We start from the raw sequence: 16,704 nt of genomic DNA, 5'->3' as shown, positions 1-16,704 counted from the left end.
ACGTCACAGGTCAGGTCAAAGATGAAATGTTTCACCGTTCACGGGGCTTCTAGGGAATGCGCTATAACACCGAGAAAACGCATTTTGTCGAGAATCAGCGATAGGGCGTCAGTTGCCTAGTAGATATGTTGCTATTAGAGGTCACTGACAATACCAGGTCACGTCACAGGTCAGGTCACCAAGGGTCACAGGTCAGGTCACATGAGCCCAACTTTACTAAGGTTGTGTGATGCATGTTTTATGGCCAATTTTTCATTTCCAACTCAATGGTGTTGATTATAAGGCTATCAGGTACGGCTTAGGTCACTTTCTGGTGAAGTTCAGGTCAAGGTCAGGTCAAGGTCAGGCCAAAAAAGGTCAAATTTTAAAGTTGATAGTTTTGCATAAAATGGGTATTGATTCGATGCAGCTCATCACGGGGAGTCTAATGGTGGTCTTTGTTTTGCGCTACGGGGTCTAGAATTGCTAAAAATTGAGTTTGAAAATTTGACGTCATCAATTTTGAACAGTTTTTTCGCTATAACTTCGCCAAAAACAAAGAGGTATCAATCTCAAATTTGGTATGTGGATGGAAGGTGGTAAGGACTAGCACATATATTCCGGTTTTTGCGAAATTCAAAAAACTTTTTGGATTTGTCGATCATTATATCCAAAAAATCTATTTTTTGATTTTTGGGGGTCAAAATCCAAAAATTTCAAAAATCCGAGATAGCAGTTTTGTAGCCCTGTCAATTCTACAGCTTTTATGTCCTTATCATTTTTATGTATTTTTAAAGCTATAGGCCTGACAGCTCTTCCCGCGAGACCCTTTTTTGGGTCGAAAACGGCAGAACATGACGTCACTCTGACGTCATTTCCGGCCAACCTATCATAGCCTTTGGAAACATTTTTGGTCACCATGTGTAAAATTGATGTCCGGGAGGGTACTTAAAGTTTGGTGACGATCGGCGCAGCGGTTCTGGAGATATATTGAAAAGTCTGGAGGGGGGGGGGGCAAAAAACAGCCCCCCCCCACCAGGTCGCGGGTTAAGTTGCAGCTGCAAGGGTGACGAATGACGATGCATATAAGCTACATTCAAAGTTTCATTGTAGCATGGCTAATCGTTCCTAAGCTTCAGAAGCAGAACATACCCATGACTGAAACCCCACATTACCTCTGCTGTGGACTGTACGATACGTTTCGTGGTATTCAACATTGAAATTTTTGTATTGGAACCAATAATAACTTCTTTGGATTTGTAGGAGCTAGGATGATCGAAAGACGTATCAATTTTTGGCGAATAACGACCTTTGAGAACAAATAAAAATATGTTATTTAACACTTGCTGAATGTGTATCCGAATCCAGATACTGTTCGAATGCGATGGTGCGCCGTGCAGCCAACTCTGTTGAACTTTTTTATGTTTAAGAAACAACTGTACCTGAAAGCACAAAATAAGCCAACACTTCGGAAAGGTAATCGCGGTCATGGATGTTGCAAGTTGCAACGAATTATATTTTAAAACATTTTTCATCAAGTCGACGCCTCGTGCTGAGTGCTTGTTTCTTTTTTCCAGAATCGGCCGCTGTCCAGCAGTATCAGCATTACGTAATGGGCCGAAACCACTGAATCGCTGCCCTGAGCTCTGGTTAGTGTGCAATGGGGCAGATGCCGAGATGTAAAAACCATATAACTGCTGAGCTTCACACGAGGTCGTAAATACAAAAGGCTGAACATTGGGACGGGTATCCCAGCCGCATATGTATTGTTATTATTACCACGTTTTTGTTGTCATCAATCAAAGTTTTTTCTCTAAATTTTGATAATTAAGTCTCTACCGAAGTAACTAAATCACGTCATCCGTCACCATATACCTGACGTTTATCTCGCGCACTGGGTGGTCCCGGGTAATTGATCCACAGTTGCCCATTGCCCACCGTAATTGTCCAGCGATCTTAGAGGATGCGTAATACATTGATGTTTCAATAATCGCTGGCTAAAATGCAGCGATGACCAACAAACCACCATCAATATCCTACACAATTATGCCGATTCCTACACAACTCGTCAGAGTTGTTGGCAAGCGTAAGCCAGCCATCCGTTTTTAGTCACCGGATCGCGGGCGTCAGCCCAAGCCCCAGCCGTTTGTCCGCCACATCCAGCCAAATGTCCCATGGTCCATCATCGCGTCTGTGCGGCCGGCGACAGGAGCGGACCGCCGAGCCCGCCCTGGGGCCGGGTCAGCGGCCCTGACCCGGCGCGTGGGACGCGGCCGCCCTGCCCGGCCCTGCCCTGCCCGGTGTGAGCTGCAGAGTTACGACCGCGGTGGCGGAGCGGGTGACCCTAATGACTCGCCGGAGGATCCCTTCTCACGGAAGGCCGGGGCGGGGCGCCCTCGAGGACAGAGGAGGTCCGTGAGGCGCGGTGGTCTGGTGTGGCAACGCGAGGAGGGGCTGGCAGAAGAGGCACTGATGGAGTTCGGCCGAGGGTGATCAACTTGGTGGTGGAATTCCAGTGAAGAGAGCCGAGATCAGCTGATCGGGAGCTGGCGGCGTGAGGTAGTTTTACCGCAAGGAGGATTCTGGCCAGGCTGTGGTGCGGGTTTATGATGACAAGTTCTGAAGAAGTCGAACAGGATTGCGACAGGCCGAGGAGGGTGGAACAAGGTTATTGTTGAAACATTACAGTTGTTCGTGTCAGGCAACAGTACCAGTCGAGGAGAAGTGCAATGAATTCGCGTCATGCCGAGCATCAGGTCACTGATGAGAGCTGTTTCTGGAATAATTGACAGGGGGGTGGGAAATGGTTCTTGAAATATTGAAACTGTTTATGACTTGCGGGTTCACTTGCACTTTAGTTTCGGTACGGCATAAGTAGTCGATGCATTGACATTACGACGGATTTGAATCTCCGATATCCATTTCTTCCTGCAGTTTCTAAAACGATCAAAGGAACCGGTTATTCCTTTGCAGGCTCTGCTAGACAAATCGCTGGTCTGTGAAAAGCAAACTTATCTCGACAGAAGTCCAGTTTGAAGGATGTAATCTTGTCTTCGCAGGTGGTCTTACAGCAGGACGTCTCTCTTGACCCGGTGATAATCCTCAATTGATCTCACATTACCGGACAGTAGCCTGTAATGACTTGGGTTGACACCGGGTCAAGCGTGGGAACCCGATGCGCCCCTGCACGCCACGCTGCCACGCCCCTCTGTGAGCCGCCGGCAGAGTTCTCCGTGACGGACAAGGACGAGCGGCCCGGCCCCGAGGAGCTCACCATGCCCCCTGGGCCGGCGGCGCGGCAGGGCGTGACCCCGGCTGTGCACGCCCAGGCCCCGGGCGCGCTGCTCAAGGTCCGCCTGGTGACCCGGCGACCCGAGCCGGCTGAGACTCATCCAGCGCTCGCCGGCGGTCGGTCGGGTTCCGGGTGGTCGGGGCGTGGTCGCACCCTGCACCCACACCCTGCTCCTGGGAGCAGGCGGTGACGAGGTGGCGACGATCCGCAGGGCTGCGGAGGAACGCAGCGATGCGGAGATGTGGGGCGTGAGCTGTTTGCGAAGAAGCGTTTGTTGCGGGTAACCGGTTTGATGGTGACGTGACCTGTATGAATGGCAGATCGACGTCGCGGTTAGTGCCGTGTGGGTCGAGGCTAACGTGGTGGCACTTGGTAGCAACCTGTCTGGTTGTTATTGATTGTTTGAGTGGTCCGATAAGTGAATTTATTAGGGGCACTGCCGTGCAACTGGGTGGCCACCGGTACTGACGCCAGTTAAGACTCGGCACTGTAGGCAGTAAGATGCGAAGAGCGATGACAAAGTATGATAATGGCATGGTTGTTCACGCAAATGCGTTGTCTGTGGATTTGGGCGACTTACGATACTGCAAACGTGGCCTTGGTTGGAGTGAAGTAGATTTTCGGCATGACTTGGATGGTGGGAAGTCAAAACACTTGATTCTGGCGGAGAGGACATTCGGGTAAGGTCGCGCTCATGTAATGGGCAGCGATACTTGACCAGGAATGTTTCGTGCTGTCCTCCGAGCACGCTAACGTGTTGTGACGGTCGGCCGATGCCGACATTGGGTGGGGCGGAACCGCGGCAGTTTTCACACCCGGGTGCCACGCTGCAGGGCCACGAATTACTACCGAGCGCACCGGGAGTCGGAGGGAGGCTACGACACCACAAGGACGGTGCTGGCGCGCGGACTGAGCGACGTGGGTGCTGTACTGCCGGGTCTCCGGCGCTGGGAGTGCGCGCAATATCACCTTGGTGGGTTCCGGGTCCGCCCTCAGCCAACTGACGGCGCAGCGGGAGTCAGGAAGGCTCTCGATGGTATCACTGTTTTGCTCACTGGAACTAAATGATCTAGCTAAGTTAAGACAAACGGTAACCGATTAAATGAGGAGATACTAAACTTATTGCATTGTATGTTGATACGAAGCCTCTCAGTGGGGAGGTCTCCGTCGAGCCACCCGCGTAGCCTGCCAGTCGATGTGCGAGGTGTCGTCAGTGTAGCGATAGTTCAGCCGTCCCGCCGCTCGCTGAACAGTTCACTGTTCCTGCGTAGGACCGGTGACGCGACACCGGCCAGTGAGGCCATGGCGAACTTCTTATGCGTCACCAGCTCACGTTTTTATGCAGTCAGAGAAAACAGCTTCACTATCACCGCGATGAAATATCGTAAATAGTGGACCGGCCGCGTCCGCTTTCGATGTCCAGCATCCGACAGGGGCGAGGTCCGACTATCATATCTCTGATCAACGGTGCGCCCACAGCAACCGGAAAAATTCACTGAAACTGCGCGCATCGGCGCCGCCCGTCACATTGATGGAAACGTCCGCATGACTAAAAGAGACTGGCGTACCCACGTGCTCGTTTCTTGTTCAATCGTGTCAAACATCCTGGCAAACTTTCTGTATCGCTCATGTTCTTATGAACCCTTAATTCGAAAGTTGTATGGTCTCTTGCGTTGAGTATCAATCTATTTTGTCCGTAACTGGCCATGACTCTCGAGACACGGCTGTTCTATTCCGGGTGCAGTTTCCGCGTGCGGGACGCTCGTCGCTCCGGCTCTGTTCTTGCATGTGACTGATGAGCCGGTCACTGGACGTCAGTTTCAAGCGCAGTGGAGCCCGTCCTTACGCGGCCGTATCAGGGGATCCTCAGGCAGCACGACTCAACGATACTCTGAACTAGCCAGGCTACATCGCTTACAGCGCAACCAGCTCGGTACGTACCTGATGCCGATGGGATGGGGTGTTGGGATGCTTGACCCTCCTCCATTTTCACTGGTAGTGTAAGTGGTCTAGCGTATTCTAGAGTGATGCCAACATTTTCAACCAAGAAAGTGCAACAGACCAGACTAAGACCGAAGCGTCCATGACATTGGAAACCAGCTAAACGACTTGAATCTAGAATAATAATCCTCATGATTTGCCTTTTGCTTATCATGCAGTTCATAAATTGTTCTTTTTCATGACATCAGCTTGCAGGCTTTCGCCATTGTGCGGCGGACTTCCGCCTCTTTTCCTGGGCGGCAGCGCGGGCCGGCGCCGGCAGAGAGGACGGCGGCGCTGGTGGCGTTTTCTCATTGTCGGCTCGTTAAAGTCCGCCAAGCGCGTCGCATGGCGTCGCGGCGACTTTGTACCGGCCGGCCTCGCAACACCTGCGCCATTGTGGTGGGCGCCACGGCGGCTCGGAAGTGCCGCCCGCGGAACACCGGCGCGGCGCGCGACCAAAGGCTTGCCGGCCGGCCGACCGTCTCTGGAACGTTTTCCTGGTTTGCCCGGAAGGTGTTACTGTGTGTGTATGGGAAACGTATAGTGGCGTGCGTAAATGCATGCTCTTGCTTCGCCGTAAATGGTCACACTTGGCCTTTTCTCAGACTCATTTTGCCACGTATCTGGCTTGTAATCGCGCGTTATCCGTCACTGCTGTGGGAATTTTGTTACTCGGCCGTAGTCGTAGGTTCTGGAGGTCGCGGGGCCCGCTGGAAGCCAGGGGTCACGCCGCATCGTGACGGGACTGACGGGACTTCAGGCCTGGACGGTGTTGTCCAGTTTTCTCATTGTCCCGCACTATCAAATCAGCCGTACGATCCCTGGCCGGGGTGGGGGTTCGGTCTGTGTAGCGCCACGGTGCCTAGCTCTGACAGTGAAGTTCGCTCACTTCCGGTGCTTATTACGCGGTCTGGCCCGGCCGGAACTTTCAACGAACGGCGGAACTGGAGGTGAAGGGGCACTTTCGCGGGCGCCGCGCTCGACTGTGGGGTCACGCTGAGGCGCCGTCATTGTATGGTGACCGGCACACCGCTCCAGCTCGGCAACCGGTCATCGTGGTCCACACAATACGGCCTGCAGAAGTGCGGAGCACTGGAGCGAGGCGGTGCGCTGAGCAATGCAGAGCGTTGCGTAGCACAGAAGCGGGTGCTGTGGATATTGCAAACGTTTTCTGGTTCCGACGGGTGAAGGTCTAAACTTTGCCAGGGTGACTGCTGACATTGTACGTATTTCGGGACATGGTTGTTGCATTAGCCACGCCGGTCATAGATGAAAAAGTGACCTCTATGCGTACGTGGGTTTTGTAGCGAATCGTTTTCACCATGTTTCGTCAAGAATTTATGCGTCGCTTCGTGTGGTTTTATCCCATTGCCGGTTTAGTAGTGCGGGTAGTTATGTCAAGTATACATGTTTTGACCGTTTAGCCACGGATGAAGCCTCAAATCCGACCATCAAATCCGTCCCGGGATGCTGACGCGTTTTGCATTCATGCCTGCGATAGTTGGCCACAAGTTTCCCTCCGTGAGATCACTTACCAGTGGGTCCCAGCAACGAGAAAACCAAGTCGTGCGCGCATGCTTGCTTTGAAAACAGGTTTTTCTGAGTGCATGTCATTTCCCGCTCTCAGGTTTCAGGACATGCTTTCAGCAAAAATGATTTGTTGTGATGGATTTTGAAGAATAATGCACGGTATGTGTGACATAATTTGCGGCGGCGGCGTTTTCCGAAAGTAGCATTGCCATATGCTGACCAAGCCACGAATCTGACTGGTGTCACGTCGATTGGCTCGTAAATTGACTGATACCATGTCGGTCGCATGGGCCATAAATTGCCCTCGCCATGACTGTAGCCATTTCCACCGGAAAACCGGTGTCGGCATGATATAGGCGGATGCTAATCCGATTCATTGCAGGCTGCAGCTGGTCGGTATTTTGTGGCTGTGATATTCGTTTAACCCTCCACCTTTCCTTCCTCGGCTTTCGCGTGGCATGTTAGGCGGGGATTATCTGAGCGATCCGAGCCAATGCCGTCATAGTTCGTAGTGCCTCATCGCCACCTGCAGCGACCTAACGACTTAATCCGCTGGCGGCTCGTATAAATGCCGAAGGTGACCCTCTTTAACATCTGTTTTCCCGCCCAGGATACCAGGAAGAAGACTCACGCCGAAAATATCGAAACCTCTGCCAAATGCACTGATATAGTTACCTTCATCATTTGCGGTCCGATTTCTTTCATTTTCCAGACCGTTTATCCGTGGCCGCTCACCCCTGTGGTTACCTGTCTGGTAACCCTAAGAATACCTAGTTACCTTCGACGTACTCGCCTAAACCACTTGCGGCTGAAGAGAGCTGCCTCTCTTCAAAGCGGCACCTTTTTCTGGCGCTCTGTCAGCGCATGCGAGTGTAGAAAGTACGCTGGGTGCGCCGGAGCGCCCCAGACAGTCATGGAAACACGTCATGACCATTGCGAGCACCAGACGCAGTGCACTGGTGGGAGACGATCGGTGGTGTTTTGTTGACTCTTCGGCGATGGATGTGGTCTTTTGGAGCGTTTTTGTTGCGCAGGTTACAAGGGGTCATCAGAGGTTACAGTAGATCACCGGGGGTAATTGCAGGCCACTTTGGACGGTCGGTGGGATTGTGAACTTTGTCAGTGTGTGGGCTGGTGAACGATTGGCTAGACATGCGACTTGTCTTGTCCGACGCCGAACCATCTCTGAGATATGGTCATGATGACCCATGTCTCGCAACACCGGTCAAGACACTGGCCCATTTCTGGGCGGAGTTTTATTGAGCCTTTATCCCAGTTGGTTTCGGCACACGAAGAAGACTAATTCGGCCCTGTGAACGTCAGTATTTCGTCGTGACGGACATTTTTGCTGGAACAATGCGTGCGGCGACGGTAGGCCTTTTTCGCTCTACTTTCTCGGATGATCAGTTGATTGGCCTCGTCTGAAGGTGTTGGGACGTTAAGAAGCAGCGCTTCTGCTCCAACTGGCCTTGTTCCCGATATCGGGCCGATTGTGATCGCAGCGCGCTGTTGTCCGCCTGTATTCCGGCCGTGAGGTAACTCTGAATTACGTGACTGACCCAGTATTGATGCGGCTATCGATGGACTTCAATCGGTATCAACAGCACAGGTGGCAGCACTGACTGCTCCTATATGGCAAAAGTGTGCCACTGACAAACTGATTTTTGTTTCCAAGACGTCGATGAAGCGATACGCCGCTTGAGTTTATCCCAAGACTCTGCAAATGTAGGATCTCGGACTTTCTTCGACTGTCCTATAACTCCTGCTTCGGAGAGACATATTCTCGTGACCATGGGGAGGGGGGGGGGACGTTGAATGGTGAATATTTGAAAGGTCGGGGTTAGGTCAAGCAGTTGGCACTGGGTTTTGCCGACTCTGAGCACTGAGCTTTCCAGACAGTCCTAATGATCAGTCCCGAGATCTCAGTGTTCTGCCCTGCAGTCCGACTGAGCAGTCCCTCTCTGATCATTTCTCACCCTCCTCTGACAGCGGTGCTGGTTGCGGTCAGGTGTGAACCCTCGATAATCGGCTGTCCTGTGTCGCCCGGCCGGCCGGCTCGCCTCATTTATCGACCGTCGCCCGGTCTGTCCGTCGGCCTTTCGTAATGAACGACGCGGTTAATATTCACCACGGCGGCCGGCTGGTGCCGGCCGGTATGCGCCGGTCGCCCGATCGGCCGGCCCGGGTGTGGAGCAACACCGGCCAATGGACGATGGACGATGGTCGTTATCGCCCCGGTCGCCTCAGACGGGCGATGAGCGCGTCGGCTGTCCGGCCGTGACCTCCGGCCGCGCCCTGCGCGAGATGTTGCACGAGGGCAGCGCGTGTCAGAGTTTTAGCTGTTAAAAGGCTCGGTTGTGCTATGAAAAAGGGATTTTATGCGGGTTCCAAGAAACGGATTCAGAGTTTGGCAGCGGTTGTGAGCTTTATCTGAGGAATGAAAATGGATATTTGACCTGCTTTTCGTTGGTTATTATTCATTTTTTAATCCTCCAGTAACCAGCAGCACACTGGTTTGATACTGGCTTGAGCTGATTTGTGTGTGTGTGTGTGCATTGTCTTGATTTTTCATTATTAATATCGCTGAAATTAGATATGCTAATGAGGCCATAATAGTGCCTGTGTGCCAGTTGAAGGTTGTCACATTCCCTGGAGTATTTTAGGTAATAACGCTTACTAAAGCCAACCAAGACGTATCAGCTATGCAGTTTGAGCTTGGGAAAATGAGTATACTAGATGCCATCACCTTGAACCGCTGGCATTGTTTCAAGCTGTACCCAGTTTGCACGAAGCGCTCATAAACTCGCCTCAGTCATAAAACACATTATTATTACATGCCGCTAGCGTACGTTCAACATGAGAACAAGTGCCCTATAAATTTAATTAGATCATGCGATAAACACGGTTACGCTGACTGATCATCGATAATATTGCTCACGCCGGCCATTTGAAATGGCACGTTCGGCTGTTTTGCTAATTCGATTGGTGGAATACGACTATCCTGCGGCTCGGTTCCCACGCGTGGAGGATAGGTGCTGTACTGTTCCATGTCCTCCGGTGCCTCGGGTGCTGCCGGCGGAGGAGGGTGTGGCTGGACTCCACGGAAGTGCGTGCCTTAGGTGGTGGGTCTCTGGGCCACGCAGACGACCTTGGCCTTGACGGAGGACAGGACCTTGGACGGCCGTCACAGGATGGACACCGCCGTCCGGTCCTGTTTGTCGGTCCTGTGCGTTTGTCAGCCCGCCTGTCCCTTAGTTACGCTCTCTATTTTACCCTATGCAGTCCAGTAGCCCATATTCCCGCGAAGCTAGTCAGTTCTGTTGTTTCTGACTGTACCCGGCTGTTCCAGTCCTTTCCTTCTCCGGTCCTGTCTACGGCGGGGAAACTCGGTCCCTTGTCCGGCAGGGTGGCTCAGCTCTGTGTCTGTAAGGGTAGACTCTGTCCTGTGTTTGTTCCTCTCACACGCGCTGTCGGCTCCACAGACCACTCCCAGTCGTAGCGGGGAGTTTCGTCACCCGTGACAGTGGTGTCTGTCCAATCACTCCCACCAGTCGCCGCCGCCATTTGTGTGTTCGATTCCCACCCGTTCCCACCCGTCCCTTACCGGTGGCGTTCCATCTGTTACAGTCCTCCGGAAGGGGCTTCACTAATGCACCATCGCGACGCTTACAGACGTTCTGTGTGCCATGGTGGCTGAGTTGATTCTATTTCCCATGAGATTGACTGCACCCCGACCCCGACTGTATCGACTTTATCTCCGTCAGCCTGACGGCTCGCTCTCCGTAACGCTTCCCGTCACGTCCGTCACCGTCACCGTTGTTACGTCCGTCACAGCCGTGGCTCTCCGCCAGTGGCTAACAGCCCATTGTCAACCAGCCCCGCACACTATTGTGCCTACTATCGTATCTGATGCGGCCGGATTAAAACTGATGAGATGCCCGATAGGAGCAGCAGTTGATGAATGGCCGGGACTGTGCGGAAGGCTATGAGCGTGGTTTTCATCACTGGAACGATCACGGTGTGCAATGCTGATGACCTCACAATGGTGTGTGCGAATGCTGTGTGTGACGGTCTGCATGTGGGTTAACGTAATGAATATGGCTCGGTGTGGATTCACGCGAGGCTGTTCGGCATGCGAGGTGCGCTCATTAATTGTGGCGTATGCAGGCAGCGCCCAACCTGGTTCGGCCGCGTCACGAACATTGTGTAAGGCTCAGACCCGATGTGCCGCGGCTGTATGTGGAGAGCCGATCTCTGAGCCGGCGTGGCGGGAGGCTCTCGGCACTGCCGTTCTCTGCTCTCTGAACGCTCTCGGGGCTGCTGCTCTCTGAACGGTCTCCCGGTCAGTCGCCGTGTCGCCGCCGCCCGTCCGTCCGTCGCTGTCTGCGGGTGTACCGACCGACCGGTGCAGCCGGTCCAAACCGCTACCGTATTCCGCCGGCGGCCCGACATCAGATGGCCCGTCCCAGATGACTTGATTGGCTCACGACCGAGCTCCTCAGTTGGGCCGGCCCGCGGTCTCGCCGGAGAGCTGCCGCCGGAGAACGGCGGCCGACAGCTCGGCTCTCTGCTCGTGCGCGAGCTGTCAGCTCTCAGCTCTCAGCTCTGAGAGGAGGCTGTCGGCGCTGCCAGCCCGCCCGCCGACTGACCGATGTGCGGCTGTCACCGGCGCAGAAACGGGGCTTTCCCCGTCTCTGTGGTAGCGCTGGGCTGCAGCGGCAGAGGAACTGTAGAGGACCGTCTGCACCATCCCCTCAGCTCGTGGGTGGGCAGACGGCAAGTGGACCGACTAGCCGGCTGGTCGGGAGTCGCAGACGGCCAGAGCCGGATATGAGTGGCTCACTCTGTCTGACTGCCTGTTTAAACGGAGCTGAGCTGGTTGTTATGCATGGAACTCGGATGGCTTTGCTGACCACCCGGGTAAATAAATGGCCATGAAGCAACTTGCATAGCTGGAGCTGAGGGCTTGCAGTGCAGGTAGGGAGGGAGCGCTGGCTTTCAACTCGTATGTCGCGCAATAGATGTGGGAACAAATGCGCTCGCGATGACAAGCTTTGAACGTTTTTGGTTGCTTGCTATTCCGGGCGATTGTCATGTGAACTGTTTCTAGCAATTAGAAGTGCGGTCGTCACTAAATGAGAACTGAGCTGATGGCTTGTGGAATTCTCATCCTTTGGTCGTCTGCTTATCAGCTAAACCGTGAGTGATGTGATAAATGTCATTTGAAATTTTATTGCACCTAAATGTTAAATTTCATATGCCTGCTGCATTTGTGGGTGGCCTATGGTTTTTTGAAAATTTGTTAAAACGTCTTCAAAAACGACCCAAGATATTGTGGTATTTGAGTTGTGATATCTCTTCTGCGGACTGATGCTGACGTCATCGTCTCCATGGCTTTTCCGGCAACCAGGATTTATGAGCTTTAGTGCGTAATGTCTGTAGACGTTCCTGGAGTTACGTTGATGTTACCACATTCTTGTGATGCGGCCTTGGCATTAGCTCACGCGGATGCTGCCATATCATGTGATTAATTAAAGCGAGGGTTTACCTCACGCCAGTGATCTGTCTGAATGTGGTCAGATAGTGCTTATCTACCGCCCACGCAACCGCCCGGTGGCCAGATCAGCTCACTCAGTACGACCAGTTATTGTTGCGCATCAATACGTCTGGGCTGGCCCATGTGGTTCTGCCAGGGTAGACATGGCATTGACAGTGGGTCTGTGAACAGGCTTTGATATGTCTGTTCCGTGTCACCACACTGCTTTTTCAACTTACGCTTTTTTGTTTTAGGGAAGTGTCGTAAAGCTTTAAGTCCTCTTTCCTACGCACGATCGTGCAGAATCTAGCTGTATCAATAATAATCAAACAGCGTGTTATTTTCGAGCAGGTAAAAGTAAGTGCGCATTTGAAATATGACTTGCTACAAGTTACAGCCCTAGGTAGGATTGTTTTGGCACTGGAGTTTCATAGTTGCTGAAAATTCGCCTCTAAGTCGGACATGTGTTTTGTCACGACGAACACGACCTGTGGCGGTCTCGGAAAAAGTTTGCTGTTCCCTGTCATTACCCGGGCTGCACGCCGGGTCATTACGGCGGGGCTCGTGAGTGTCCCGTGTGAACGGCGGGGGCGCGTGGCGGGGCCGGGCGCCGCTTACCGCCTCCCTGGCGGCTGCCGAGGTCGGCCGTAAGTGCCGGGTCGTGAGGGGGACACGGAGCAACACTGCTGTCACCGCGCCCCGCCCGCTGGACCGCCAGCCGGTCACACCCGTCATTACCGACCCTCAGCCGGCCATCGGTACCGCCTCAGTGGCGGCACTGACAGGGGGTCCGGTCCAGCGGACGATTCCCCCGCCGCCCGTCCGTCCGGGGTCGTCCGTCACCGACCGTCCGCTCCCAGGCAGCTTCCTGTCCCAGTCGCGGACTGGCCTTGTCAAATGGCCGCCGGCGCAGGGGACACGGGGCCGACCGGTGGCCCAGATTCCACCCACGGCCCCTCCCCGCCCCTCGGTACTCTCAGTACCCCGCAGTGACCGGTCGCCCGCGGCTGTTGTTGCCTGCCCGACACACCGCGCTGCGGTGAGCGGCGCTGGCCGCCCGCGGGGACGGCTCCGCTCGCAGCCCGCCGGTGAAGGGAGCCGCGCGGCCCGGTGCGTGGTGAATTATGGAACGGAGCGGCGTTTCGCAGCGCAGGTGCCGTGGGAGGACCGCACGCCGCCCTGAGAACTTATCGTCCGCTGCTAATGGTGAATCGAATCAGATTCACCCGCTCTGATGAGATGTTTCATCACCGGGGCGAGACGCATGTTGAATTGTAGAGGCCGCGCGGCTATGTCTCGGGTGACTGTAAAGCTGTGTAGCTGTGAATCGAGTTGCGTGTTTGTGTGTGTGGACGTGTCGTCAGCGCTAGTGTGGCCTCTCGTCACCGGACCCTGGCCGGTGTGTGTGGTTCGCACCAGTCACGACACAGACTCGGTCTGTGAAAAACGCCGCCGCCGAGTGGTCGGGAGGCGGACCTCAGGCCGACCGGAGCGGCGCGACATCAAGGACGGCATGGTCAGGAGCCGAGGTGGTACTTGTGGTCTGTCATCACCTCGTTGGTGCCCCGGCTCCACCACACGATCATCGTCACAGCCACCGCCGCCACCATCACCACCGCCACCGCCGCCACCATCACCACCGCCATCGCTGCTGCCGCCGTCACCGCCACCGCGGGACCACGGTCATCCAACAATTGATGCTGGATGCTCCAGAGCCATTCATTTAGGACCTAGATTGCTTTTCACATGCCGAATGTGATTCGGCGCATGAAAACCACAGTGTTTATCCCGGTGGCCCACGATGAGTGACAGGAAAATGAGCGACTGTTCCTACTAGAAATATTTTGTTTGTTTATAAAATTTAAGTTGATAGGTACGCCTCACTACGGTGAAAGGACGAATCACAGATCCCCATCATTTCCATGAGCCAGAGCATGTCATTATGGGCTCTCCTGAAAAGGTAGGAAGGTTCACGCTCCCCGCGGCTCAATCTGTCCAGACGACGCGCCTGGATACGGTGCTATTATCCCGCTCCACAACGATACCCTCCCCTCTCCGAGGGTCCAGGGGCCGCGCCTCTTCGTCCGAGGAGTGACACCCTCCCGGGGCAGGTGCTCGGGAGAGCGGAGGAGCCGCGCCGCGCGTCCTGTCGTGTCAGGCGCGGAGGATCGTTCGGCCACGGCCCGCTCCTGGCCGCCGTCCGACACACGCCGACGACACCGGTCCTCTGGTCTCTCGGTCGGCTCGATCCCCGCCGGTGACCTCGTGCTCTCAGTTAGTGGGCAGATGGGGTCAGCTCCCGGCGACCCCCGGCTAGTGACGCCCTGTGACGACCCGTGGCGGCCCGTGTCCGATGAGCTATCACCGGCGTGGCGTGCGCGCGGCGCGTGTCGTCGTGTTGACTCTGCTCTGACGGGGTCGGGTCGGGTCGGGTCGTTAGTTTCGGGTGATGTGTGCGGCGCTGCCGACATGAACCCGAACTCATTGGCTGTGATTTGTGACCCCGCTGGATGGCGTGTCGGGTGTCTGTGAGCCTCATTGACTGCTGTACCGCCACAGTGCGGCACATTACGTCACGCTACACCTGTCAGGCTCGTATCTGTTCCCCGACGCCCGTTGCTCCCTTCTCTACCCTCTCTGCCTGCTGTTGATGTTGGTGATGTTGACGCCTCTAACCCCTCTCCCTGCCTTCTGTTTCAGATGTTCCGCCCGCCCCCGGAGCCGGCGCCGCGCCGCTCCGACTCCGTCACGGTGCGTGTGCTCAATGACCCGGTCAACTGCGAGCTCAGCTCCACCGAGGGCAGCCGCAGCGGCCTGCTGCGCGTGCAGCCGCGCAGCACCAGCTGCCTGCTGCCGGAGCAGCTGTCGGAGCCGGCGGCGCCCCGGCGGCAGCTGGTCAGCCGGCTGCTGTCCAGCGGCACGCCGCACTGGCAGGAGGCCGAGCGGGGACCGGGCGGCCGGCCGGCGCGCACCGCGGCGGCGGTCCTGCCCACAGGTGAGGACTGTGGGGACAGAGCATACAGAAGAGGACTGGGGACACTGCACAGAGGGAGGACTGGAGAGACTGCGTACAGGGATCACGGGAGCTGAGGATGTGCTGCCCACAGAGGAGGATATGGGCTGAGGGAGGGTACTGCTCACGGATTTCGCTGCACTTTTCAAATATCGCTGACACTTCACAACTCCAATTTAGAAGAGTCATGTCCTTTGCCTGTCGTCCCCTCCAAGACCAATGTCATTGAGCTAGGACAAGACAGCTCGGGCGCGTACCTCAGCTGAAGCCCGGCGGCCCCATGGTTTGGTAACTGATATCGCTGGTGGTCGGTATCAATATCAAATCTCATTTGTTCCTTTCAGTCGTGATAAAGATTTTATGTTCATATCATGGTACGCACAGGTTGCGTATCGGCACGATCTTCTGACCCGCCCGGTCCTCGATCGCCCGCTGAACTCTGCGCGGCGGCGGCGTAATTGGGCCGGGCGCTGTTCACGATCCGATCGGTATCGGCCGGGGGCGGTCGTGCGGCCGTCCGGAGGTCAAGTGGCACATGTGTGGCGGGGCCGGTACGGTTCGTGACCCTCCGCCGTATTATACGGTCCTGCGCGCTCCCGGGCACCGCCCAGCCAGTGCCACCCAGCGTGACCCGACCTGACCCGACCTGACCCGGGTGGAGTCGCAGAGGTGACCCGAACCGTGACCTTCGTCCGCCTGGTATGGTCTGGCCGCGGGCGGCGCGGTGCGGGCGCATATTTTCACTTTCCCACGCCGGACAGGTCGTTTATAGCGGAGCAAAATAGGTGGGCGGGCCTGAGCTCGATTAAACGCCTATTTAGGGCCCATGTTCGATACCCCCTAGGCGACCAGTTGATGGGGAATAAACTACAATGTGATAAAGGACTCAACATAAATATATCCACAACTCCCTGGAGGTGACGCGGGTGGCTTTTCGGCTCGCGAAAATGCTAGGCAGGAATTGTAGGTATGGGGGTGAGCTACCTCACTACTGTGGTGACTCTGTTCATCACTCCTGCCGTCCCACGTCCTCCCCCTCCGACTTGTCGACACGGCGCCGCCTGGTATTGTCGGGGACTCTGAGCCGCCTAGTGTCCTGTTCCGTGCCGTCGTCCCGCTCGGCGTTGACCCAGCTCTGTCCGCGGAGAATAACGATCCCGGCGACTGTGACGCCCCCCCCCCGTGCCATGTATTATTGTGACCGACACACGGGAGCCGGCGGCGCAATGTCACCTGGTATTGTGTCGTACGCACAGCTGCGCCCAACAGAGGTGACCCCGCGACCTCTGGTGACCCCGCTGCTGTGCGACACTGTGACGCAACGTCCCACGGGGTCAGGGGCACGAGTCACCGTCAGAGACTGGTTGTCCC

At 55.3% G+C, this 16,704-nt stretch overlaps 1 protein-coding gene across 1 annotated transcript in view; it reads left to right on the top strand.

The window, feature by feature from the left end:
- The window catches only part of LOC122379682 (neurofilament heavy polypeptide-like), a 110,139-nt gene that overhangs the window by 55,563 nt on the left and 37,872 nt on the right, over positions 1-16,704 (top strand). Inside the window, exon 3 of the mRNA XM_043362078.1 lies at positions 15,021-15,315. Within this exon, the coding sequence (XP_043218013.1) occupies positions 15,021-15,315 (295 nt within the window). The remainder of the gene's footprint in view (positions 1-15,020; positions 15,316-16,704) is intronic.

Source organism: Amphibalanus amphitrite, unplaced genomic scaffold, assembly GCF_019059575.1.
Source record: "Amphibalanus amphitrite isolate SeventyFive unplaced genomic scaffold, NRLGWU_Aamphi_draft 000082F_arrow, whole genome shotgun sequence".
Classification (NCBI taxonomy): domain Eukaryota; kingdom Metazoa; phylum Arthropoda; class Thecostraca; order Balanomorpha; family Balanidae; genus Amphibalanus; species Amphibalanus amphitrite.
The sequence above is the reverse complement of the archived record's forward strand: the minus strand, read 5'-3'. Positions and strand labels throughout refer to the sequence as shown.